This window comes from Cyprinodon variegatus, unplaced genomic scaffold (genome assembly GCF_000732505.1).
Source record: "Cyprinodon variegatus isolate N-32 unplaced genomic scaffold, C_variegatus-1.0 Scaffold308, whole genome shotgun sequence".
NCBI classification, from domain to species: domain Eukaryota; kingdom Metazoa; phylum Chordata; class Actinopteri; order Cyprinodontiformes; family Cyprinodontidae; genus Cyprinodon; species Cyprinodon variegatus.
The window spans coordinates 598390-610256 of NW_015150761.1; the positions used below are offsets into that span (position 1 = coordinate 598390).

An 11867-nucleotide genomic window follows, 5' to 3' on the forward strand; every position below is an offset into this window, starting at 1 on the left:
TAAAATTTCATCTGCGCGGGCTCTGGGAAAAGCAGCCCTCGGATTGGCCCTTGCCCGTACAGATGCTTTAAATTTACTCGGGTTTTTCTGCCTGCTAGCAGAAGCATGGATGGAGGAGATGGACGGAGGGTTGGAGGAGGGCCGTGAAACCTGCCTGTATTTCCTGAGGATTAGGCATCAGATGGGCGCCCTCAGAGGAGGTCTGAGGTCCTGGCCTCCCTGGATGGCTGGGAAACTGACCCCCATCTGACTCTGTGGTCTTCACTGCATGAATACTGCCTCCGGGACACCCTGGATTTTCTTCAGCCATGCAAACTCAGTGCCAACTTCATGGTAGACCCCAGAATTATGTAATAGTTTGTTATTCTTTAGCATTTAACGTTTTTACGATACTTTTTTACTCAGCCTGTTTTTTAAATTCCCCAGCATAAAAAAATGAAGTCAATTGTAATGTTAGCTGGACCAGATTAATCTGAAAACATTAACAACAGCAGATCTGAAACCGTTAAAGCAAACTTAAAGCATTACTCTTTTGAAAAGAATATCAACTTTAAATTATTCACTTTTGTTACATTTGTTCATTTGTAATGTGTTGTTTATATGCTGCTGAACTGCAAGCAGTGCTTTATTAAGAGGTCCTGGCAGCAGTATTCATGAAAATACAGGATCTTAGAAAAAGTATGCAAACCTTGGAGCTTTTTCACATTTTGTCCTAATGTAACCAATAATCTCAATATCTTCTGTGAAGACAGTGTAAGATTGCACAATCACAAAGAATCTAATGCATGCTGAAAAGATTTATTTAAATGTAAAAGCATGAAACGTGTTGCACGCTCCTGGGTTAATAAATACTTTTTTCTCTTTTTTTGTTTTACAGGCTGAGAGGTTTTCTCAGGGTTGATGAAAAGCATCCCCACAGCATTATGCTGCCAACACCATGTTTCACAATGGGGGTAGTATTTTTTTAAACTGATGTGCAGCGACCTCCACCTAGGCCTAAAGCGTTAAGCTTTACACTTATTGGACCAGAGACAACAGATAGAAACAAAATGTGAAAGGAAGCAAAATGTATTAACAGCCAAGCCAAGCTGTCATTTTGTGAAGCTACACACAAGATCAGGGGAATGTAAACGAACACTAAAAAGCATGAATGGTGTCTGAAAATCAACTATTAGCTGGAGCATTTGGAGGGCCCCTATTTTTTTTTATTTAAAGTAGGCCAGATGGTCGTATTAAACATACACACAGCAACCAACACCATGTTGCAAAACAGTACCTGACACTATAGCTGCACCTTCCTTATTTCACTTATTGACTTCTGCTATAAAAAAAATAAATAAATAAATAAAACCAGCTGTTTCCCATTTAACAAACACATTTGGATTACAATCAACAAAACTGATAAGGGTTGTAATTTAGCTCATATATATATATATCTATATATATGGTGTGTATCATAGTAACCAGGTTTGCAGAGACATCTCTTCTCTACTAATAACATACTAGGACTCTGTGAAGGAGAAGCTCACACTGTTTAGACGAGAGGCAATGATTGTATCAGCACAATGTGCAATAAAACTAATCCTTATCTTAACTACAGACATTAGTTTGGTTAGGGGTCTCTTTATCAGTAAAGATTATTAGTTTTAAAAGGAGAGAATATCTGACCTTAAAATACCTTATTTGTTTCCAGATAAAAAAAGGCAACAGACGATGGTATAAAACTCCATGTTTGCAAATCCAGTCAAGAGAAGTTACACAGGTTTATATTGATAGTTAAACATTAGTTTTTTTAAACCCTAAAACACAATTAATTGCCTGTCCACATTGAGGAGTCCTGCTATTCTATATTAAAAAACAGCCGGATCTCAACTGCTCAGCCATTAATGTCAAAATATCATAACTCGTCTCAGAAATAAAAGTTTTGCCAGTTTTCCATAAACATTCTTTATTCCTCAGCACCCAGGAGCAACCATAAGGAATATGTTATGGAGCATTTCAAAATATTTTTAAAAAGTTTGTAAAATGCCCCAGAAAAAAAAAAATGGTTTAATTGAAAACTATAGAATTTCTTTAAAAAGCATGCCAACACAAAATCTATTTATCACTCTGCAGGAAAGTGGATCAGTGAAAAAATTCAGGTTAAGCAATTGTGCTATGCAGACATTAAAGTAAAAAAGAGACTTGAAAGAAATGAGAATCAGATAAAAATACTTCAATTATGTTTTTTTCTTTTTTACTACAGCAGCAACTTTTCACGTTCAAACTAATAATCCTACATTTGAGCAAAATTAGGTGGGGAAAGAATATAATTATAAAACCATTTTAAACTGTATCTATAATCTATATAAATCTATATATCTAACACTGGTAATCTGTCCAAACGGCTAACAATGGCCTCCATTAATCGTCTATTTAATCTTTTCACTGTTTAAAAACACAAATTCATTTTCCTACTGTAGCATAAAGGACATCTCTATTCTATAAGTAACTTTTCATTAGCAAACTATGACTTGCAGTTTTCTTGGGATTATAACCAAGATGCTACACTGACATTCCTCTTATTCATGCTTCAAAATAAGAAAGAGGCAAAGTGTGCAATTATGACAAAATATGCTGATATTCTAAAGTTTAAGCTCTATTAGACACATTTCAATAGAGAATTTTCTGCTATGTCTGTACCTCCAAAATAAGCTTACTCTTATAAACCTACTTTGATACACATAATTTAGTACAAATGCCAAAAATACTGGGGGTTACATTGGATGAGAAACTGGAGACTAATGAATTGAAAGAAACCAAGAACTTGTGCTTCATTTGTCAAAAGAAATTTAAAACTAAACAGTGAATTTCCTCAAGCTTCTTATATTTGACGTTTGAAGGCCCAATATCTAATGAATCTGACACAAGGTCTACTAAGAAAAATCTGTTGGATCTAAACTACAAACTCAGAACAAATGTGTATTAAATATCTAGACTATTGTTATATCCTGCTTCAGTTTAGTAATTTTCCATCAAAACATCTTTTTTTAGGAATGAATCCAGTTAAAACCACAAAATAATTTGACAAATTTACTGATGTTTTTAAAGTATTTTTTTTTATTTCCGGAGTGTATACAGGTCTTTTTTTTTTTTGTAGAATCATCAATTGTAGGAATTCTTTAGAAAGCGTTAAACAATTTCTCACATAAGAAAGTCAAGCTGTTGAAAAGTCCGAATGCCGACCTGCAGTTGGGTATCTCCACGTATGAGGTCCTTCATTCCCAAATCCAGCTCAAATCGGATCCATCCATGTGCACTCAGAGGTTTGCTGCTGAATGAAAGAAAAAAAAAAACGAAGAGAGGACCGACACCCATCTCTGATGACAGAGAGCCATCTGGTGGCGGCTGAATGTTAGCAGCAGCACCAGCCTTCGCTTCCAGCAATATCATCTTTTATGGCTTAACGAACACATAAAAAAATTATAAAACTAATAAAATTAAAAAGGAACACACACAAAACAATCTTACACGACTTTTTTTGTTCCAAATCTTGTGCCGTTTTATAATCAGGGGGGAAATAAAACAAATAAAATTCTGTGTTACAGCTTAATATTTGCCCATAATGCTTCACAAACACTCCTATCTATATGAACACTTATAGGAACACACAAATAGAAACAAAAGGTGTTCTGCAAAAACCTGAAATCTTCCAGTTATCAACTTTTAAAAGCTGTTTGGGACGACTTTTTCAAAGTTTTTGCAGCGCACAGAGAAAATACTTTGCCTGTCTAAACAAAAGGCAAGAAAAGTGAGATATGCAACACACAACACAAGAACTTAGCCTAGTACACTGATACTGGAGTCTCCTAAAGACCAAAGCGGACCAACGTGAACAAATCTTTACCTTTTTCTTTATACAGTACAACAGACGTCCCAAACCGATACCAAAAAAACTACAACACAGTTAAATGTGATACTGAGTTCGATAGAAGGAGAATAGATGTCTTTTTTTTATATCCTTACTGCCTTGACATGCATTGACCCGTATCGTCGAAACCTCTCTAGAAGCCTTGTGCAGCTATATCTCGTATTTTTTATGGTATTTATATATATATTCTGAAAACTAAATGGTAATCGTTGGTTTCGCATTGTGCTGCATTGTTTTGAGTAAAAAGATCTTAAAAAAAGAAAAAACGCACGTCTACAATTAAACACCAGAAGTGACGAGTAAATAAGGAATTAAAAACTATAGAGTAAACAAAAAAACAGGATGCAAAAACCAAGTTCCCGGCCTTTACATGTCTCCTTCTTTTCTTCATTTCTAACAGATCGCCAGTTAACACTTTCCTCTCTCTCTCTCTACGAAAGAAAACAGAAAGCAGTGGGAGAGGGGCGACAAGAGGAGATATCTTCCGTGCTTTAACTGGTCTCCAGCTTGGCCATTTCCTGCACGTAGATGCCGATGCTCTCGCTGTCGAACAGCACAAAGTAGACGGTCTTGATGCTGGAAGACATGGTGGCGACAAAGTAACTGGAGATAGCCTTGAGGATGAGCTGGGCCGCGGTCTGCTTGGGGAAACCGTTCCTGAGAAGATCAATCAGACACAAATGCTGAAATCCAGGAGCAGAATCCGTAGAAATCAGACGACATTAAAGCTATGGCTAAACGATACATAACAAAGCTAGCTTTTATTGTGACATCACCGCAGCCGTATGGAAAAACAAAAAAAAATGATAAATTGGTTCATTAAATTGAAATCTAAGCAATATATAATTACTTATTTATATTTCCTATGAAATCAACAAATGTACATTAAACAGTTGAATATATATTACTAAATGAATACACAACATAAATATACTTTATTTGTGAAATGCACATTTATATGATTAAATATCCCATTAAGTACGCCCTTAAAATATAATATCTAATAAATGTCAAAGCATTTTTCATTAAAGTAAATCTAATTATTTCACCCTTTTTAAATTAAGAATAAAATTATTTCTTGTCATTTTAAGGGGATTGCCAGTCAGGGCATGCTAGTGTTGAGGCTCACAGGTGGCAATGTCTAGGAACTCCAGCTCTATGTGGTAAACATAGACTGCTGTTCATGATAACTAATGCTAAATATCTTTAACTTTGTTTAGAAATGACAGTATAACCCTGCTTGTCTGCACCCAGATCTCTCTCACAGTGTGATGTCTCCTTGCTTTTCAATATAAATAATAAAAACCCACCAAAGTCTGAAAGAGGGGCTTATGCAAAAACAACAACTGAATAAATCCATAATCACACATCTAAGGGGGGACACTACATCTTTTTTCCCCAACAAATAATAGGTTGAGGATTCTTTTTTTGTTTTTTGAAACAAATAGTAATCTTTTGTATGCATCTTAAAAAGCTGTGCTGTAACTGGTTTTATAGGTACAGATAACGCCTCAGAACACCAATAAACTGGAGGACTTTACTACACCAGCAGAACAAGACGCTGAAGGCTCCTTGGTTTATTTTGCAAAAGACAACTTTTATGAAGCCATATCAATTTTCACTTTAGAAAGGAAAAACAAAGCATCTGCATCTATATTGGAATATTTTCTATTGTGTTTTTTTGAGGGAAATCAAAAGTGGGTGAAAGTGTGAATCCTTCAGCCTGGAGCTTCTCTTATGTTGACTAATAAATCTGTTCATTATCAAAGAATCACTAAAGGAAAAGCTGATTGGGAAATGGCTGAATACAGAATCACTGTTTATACACTGCATTTCAATCAACTGATATATTTCTTCATCAAGGAATGAGTCTGCAGTCAGAGTTTACAAAACAACAAATTTTGCACTCTTAGAAAATGTTTTGAATATATAGATATTTATTTTTATATGAAATCTCAACAGCCAAACTTCATTTTTTCTGAGAAGCACAAGAAGAATAAAAGGAACAATGTTTGCCATGTTAGTGGGGTTTCTAAGTATTACAGGTCCCTACCTGCCACTGCCAATGGAAGGGAAGGCCACAGACTTGAGTTTCTTCTCATCTGCCAGAGCCAGACAGTTCTTCACCGTCTTCTCCAGCATCTCCTCGCACTTATCAGAACCCCAGCCTGGACTGTTGCAGTGGATGACGTACTTGGCGGGGAGCCCGAAACCACCGGTCAAAAGGGCTGAAAGGAGGAACGGTAAAGACGGTTAGTTGGGTGGAGGAAAGATAAAGGCAACAATCTCCACATTCGTTGACCGATGAGGATGATTTAACTGAAACATAACATTGGGAATATAAAAACAAATGCACATTTCTTAAATATTGTATCTAAGATTTAAATAAAAAGAATTAATTTCTGGTTTTAATGTGGGTTTAAATAAAAAAAAAAAATCAAATGTAGATTAGCCTAATATCAACCCTGGTAAAGATGTGGAACAGGTGGACAGCCCACCCTGGACTGGAAGGTGTTTTATTTATTTTTCACTTTGGAGTGGCCAACTTTCTGTTGTTCCTACCTTTGATATACCAATGGTACCATTCAACCAATCCAACCAGGAGGCACTGTGCTAGCCAACCACAGATAGAGGGGGCGGGTTACTGAGGCAGCTGTGATCACCATAGTTACTGCTGCATCAATATTGTGACTTTTTTCACAAGAAAGAAGCATCACAATTGATTTCTGTTGGAAAGCTAAGGTTTGAGGTCAAAAATGGATTTAACATTCAGGTCAACAGTCCATGAAGAGGGTTGGAGGTTCAGTGGATTTTCAGGAGGGATGTTTGGTGTCTGCCATCGAGTGGGGAGGGTGGTGGCTTCAGAGCTTTGGGACATAAACTGTTCTTGAGTCTATTTGTTTCTAATGCAATAATTCTGAACTGGGGCAAACAGTCCAGTGCATTGCCCATGTGGTGCAGCTATAGTTATTTCATAGTTACAGCCTCAAATAAGTGTTTGTCGGTGTGTATATTTATGCTCATTTTTACTTCTGCCTTATTTGAATGGACACAGCATTATTTTTTTAAGATTTTATATTCGATATTCTCTCAGTAGCACTGTAGGAGAGGACACAGAGCAGTTAAACCTGAACAAAATCTGTCTAAAAAGTGTCCCCATCCTCCCCCAATTTGTTTCTGTAGTTGGTTCTGTGGGAGAGCATCATAGCTGTAACAGCTTAGAACGGGGGTCTTGAACTTGTTTTTATACGGCACCAACTTAGCATTATCAAGTAAATGGTAAATGGTAAATGGCATGTACTTATATAGCGCCTTTATTCAAGTCAGGAGACTTGACCAAAGCGCTTTACACTACATTCATTCACCAATTCACACACACACTCACACACTGATGGTGGCAAGCTACATGGTAGCCACAGCTGCCCTGGGGCTCACTGACAGAAGCGGGGCTGCCGTACACTGGCGCTACCGGGCCCTCTGACCACCATCAGTCTTTAAAAGTGTCCTTTGCAGCTGTATAAATGAAACTTTTGGTTTAATAATTTCATTTAGAAAGAGTGCACTGATTTTGTGTTACTTTACTCTTATTTATTCTGCAGTTTGAGTCACTTTGTACACTTAAAAAACATATGCCTTCATTTTACGACATTGTCTGCCTTTTTTTGTCTCTTGATGGCTGGATAAATGGTGGTGAACTGGATCCTACACACATGTTGAAAAATCTTGGAGGATACAGAAAGAGGGAACTTTGATCTCTCTTTTTCACAGTCATTCTCTTAGTCCAGAGTTCTTGGACTGAGATGAAGGATATTTGATTTGATTCGGTCATTATCCTGATGAAAGGCCCACTGATCCATTATTAGCTCACTGGCTGCAGATATTACATTTCTTATTCAAAATCTTGCAGTATTTCAAAGTCTTCATTATACCATGCACATAAAAAAAAATATTATACCAGCCTTAGGATGACAACCAGGCACAAAGCATCACAGATCCAACATCCATAGTTAAGAACAGGCAGGAGGTGTCTTTCCACCTCTCTCCACACTAAAACTGCTTCAATTGTTTGCAGATGACTTTGTTAAACTCCAAAGGTTTTGGTTTCTCTGAAATACTGATGAAGGTGATCAACATTCATCTTTCTTTTGTGCACATGCATTAAAACGGGTTATTTCACTATTGGTGAGGCGAAAAGAATAATGACTGAAATTAAAATAATCAGAAGGATTAATGAACAATAGTTATTCTACATTTTACAAAAGAATAAACATAACCATTCCATTCAATAATTAATTACAGACTGAACCCATAATGCCAGATATCCAGACCTGTATGATTTTATAAGCAAAAAACTGAATGATGACACTGTAAGCAATGCTACTGTTTGGAAAATAATCTGTTTTTGAAGTCACTGTATTATTCTGAAGATTGCAACCATCTGACTAAAAGTTACCTAAAGTAGGATATTGCTGATAGGCTCCTTGTTTCAGAAGAACACTCACGATTCCTTCTGCAGGCCGTAAAACCATTAACGACTTTTAAAGCCTTCCTTGAGTGCTCCAGTTTGTAGGACTTTAAATGTTCAAATAAGAACCTTGAAATAGACCCAGAACGTTGATATCCCTCGTTTACGGAGTGCCAGGGATGCTGTGTAAAAACCTTAGAGTTTTAAATATTGTGTGTTATAACTAACTGTAGGAAGTTTATTCCAGAAATATGTCAAACTAGTTACAGTTTCCTCTGCATCATGAATTCAATCAATACAGCTTGTGTCATAGTGGAAGTTGGTGCTAAAGCCCGACATGGATCGTAACAAGGCGACAGTAAAACATCCTGATTCTACAGTAAAACCTTAAACATAAGTTAAGGCTAGGGCTGCAACCAATGATTATTTTGCTAACGGATTAATATGTTGATTATTTTTTTCGTTTAATAATTGGATAGCAAAAGGTTTTTTTTATCTTAAATGTAAAATATTGATATATGTTTTTACAATTTTGGTGTAATTGCTGCTCTAAGTGGGTTTCTCACTCAGCTAAAGGCATGTTTCAGAGTCTCTACACTCCAGTTAACGATTCATCGATTACTAAATTAGTTGACGATTATTTCAATAATCAACTAATCCAATTAATTTTTTCAGCCCTATTTATTTACATATCTTCCAGCAGGGGTGTTGGAAGGGTCGAAGATGGAACCAGAATACCTGAATACATCAATAAATCAACATCTAGTATATTTTTAAAGAACCCAAATTAATAGTCATATCTAAATAAATAATAACATCAAACCATCACACCATTTAGCAAATAAGACGTGCTGCTTAAAACACGGCATTCAATGAGGGACCTAAGCTGTGACAAAATGAAATATAATTTCATATTTCACTTATCATCGTTGTTTAGTGGATAGATGATAAATTGATGCTTAGATAATTTTTTTTCTCGTTTGGTAATGTTTTTTTTTTTCCTTGGAAAGGGGGCAGGTATTTTAAAAATGTAATTCTTACTACAAGAGCTGGGCAATTAATTGCATTTGCAATCTAATCTTTGTTGGGTTTTTTTTTGTTTGTTTTTTTATTAATTTCTTCTATTTTCAAAAAAACGAAGAACCATCAAATCAAAGCCCGATCCCAGGCCAACACTCACCCCAACCATATGAGGAGGTCTAACCCACCACTGCTTTCAGAACAAAAAAAGACTAGGACACTGAGGTCAAGTTGCATGCACAGCTCCCCTCCCCACCCTAACTCTGACAGTATGTCCCCTCTAGGGGGAGCGTCTGTGAGATGCTGTTCCTCACTAGTTCAATGGTCCCAGTGCCAGCAGGGGAGCCGATGGACCCCAGAGCAGGCTAGCCACCAGTCAACAAACCAGGCGGCCAATAAGTCCAGAAACAAGCCCCCAACCACCCAGCAGGGACCCCACCCAAGGAAAGGCTAGGGCTCCCCAGGTCTCCCCAGTTGCACCCCAGATTCCCCCGGCATGACGCGGCGCCAGGACCATGAAGTCCCATGGCTCCATATGCCCCAACTATTTAATTATTTTTAAATTAGGATTTCCAGTCATGTTAAAGGTTCTCTGACAGATTTTAGACCAAACATTTTGATCAACCCCAACTGATAAATCTGTTTCCCATTTTCCAGTGAAAGGTGAATAAACTGAATATTTAATTATTTTTGGAGGATCATTTGGTGGCATTTGTAGATCTTGCTTCATTAATGTTGAATCTGCCTTTGTTATAGACCTGATCTATTGATATTGTTGCATTCTAGACACATTCTAGACAAACATTTCTCCCTCCAGCCCTTAAGGAAATATGCTTAAAGTGAATTTGTTGCCACACAGAAGGGGAGAACTGAAGCTAGCATGCAAATCCCGGCACGCAAATGGAAGTCACACCGAGTAATAGTGAAGTTTTTCACGATAAACTCTGGAGAGGCAATCTTTTAAGGTTATGAAAAAACTGAAACCTTAAGAAAATAATCTACATGCTTGTGGTTATTGCAAAAGAAAATCCCATATCGCAATACTAGTTAAAAATAATAGATATTCTATGGTTTTGGCAAAATCATTACTTTCAACTCCTTTACATTCCTTGTTCTGCTTCTCTACACATACATGCATAAATTCATGCATAACATTTGCATATTATTTGTTAAAAACAAATAAATCTAATCACAAAAAGGCAAAGATTGAAAGTTAAATATATTTTCTAAAAATGGGTGGGAAGCCAATACATCTTTAAGTTTCTTACATCTGTAATGATTTAGTTGACTCAAACAATGACTGCACTTTTCACAGCTTTTGCCACATCACAAAGTGCTCATCAGTTAAAATAAGCCTTATTAACCCATTTTGTTGGAAGTAAAACCCCAAAAGTTGAGTTTGGAGACCATAGGCACTAAATGAGCACTTTTCTGTGTGGGAAAAATAAGTGTGAGATCTCCAGGAGCTTAAGCTGGTTAAACCAAGGTGTTAGAGAGGAAACCCACTTCTCCAGGGAGCTGAAGAAATAAAGGACAAGGGAACAGAGTCTGCTCTCTAGAGTTTGGTCCTCAGTTAAGTCTTCCATCACCCCAGCAGCTGTAAAAAAGTGAAATTCAGCCAAAGTCTTTGACTCTGCGGTGCGAGAAAGCCTTCAGTCAGAGTTCATTAGCCAGCAACAAGCGTGTGAGGGGACTGCACTCGAAGCTGAGGACGAGCTCATTTCCAGATGGCCCCAAATCAAAAGAAGAAAGATGATGGAGATGATGGAGTCACTTCACACCGCAGAACCATTCAATGCTTAGGCCTGCCTGAGGGAAACTGAGACTGTTTCATGGTTAAAGCGTGTGGTGCAGCAGAACTATCTGTTCCTATTTTTTTCCAAACAGCTAAACTTTGGAACAATCACAAAGAACATGCTTCCTTTAAAAGCAACAAAAGGTCATTCTTATATAAATATCTGGCATCATTTACAGTTCTGTGAATTCTCTTTCTCTAAAATCCAAATAATGCAGAACAATACAATCGCCTGCAGTGTTTAATTAAGATTAAAATAAATGTAGCTTCGTTCTTCAACTTTGTCACAGATGTACTTTGTTAGCTTTTCTAAAAGAACAAAACTAATTGGCCCTGGAGAATAAAATAATCAGAATTTCAACATTTTTTTTCAAATATTTACTAGAAAAAAGCTTTGATAATCTAAATCTTAAAATTCAATTTCAGTTATTAAAAGGTAAAAAAACTGACTAGACTAAAACCAATAAGAAACTAAAAAAAAAAAAAAAAAAAACCACACACACACACACACATAATAAATAATATAATCACTGTGAAAATATCCAAAAATCAGAAGGAATTTTGACATTAAAGGTCTTTTGGTGAATTGATCTTACTTACCTCTTAGAGGTCATAATGCTATGCCTAAACAGTACAATCCTATATAAAGTAATTTTTTGCAAGTGCCTAATTGGGTT

General features: G+C 36.6%; 1 protein-coding gene across 3 annotated transcripts in view; it reads right to left on the minus strand.

Annotated features, from left to right (window-relative positions):
* Positions 1-3996: 3996 nt before the first annotated feature.
* LOC107090687 (core histone macro-H2A.1) overlaps positions 3997-11867 on the minus strand; it is a 26894-nt gene continuing 19023 nt past the window's right edge. For all 3 annotated transcript variants that reach the window (XM_015384233.1, XM_015384231.1, XM_015384232.1), the window contains exons 8-9: positions 5964-6138; positions 3997-4567 (exon numbers count right to left, since the gene is read on the minus strand). In XM_015384233.1, the coding sequence (XP_015239719.1) occupies positions 4402-4567; positions 5964-6138 (341 nt within the window). In that variant the 3' untranslated portion in view covers positions 3997-4401. The remainder of the gene's footprint in view (positions 4568-5963; positions 6139-11867) is intronic.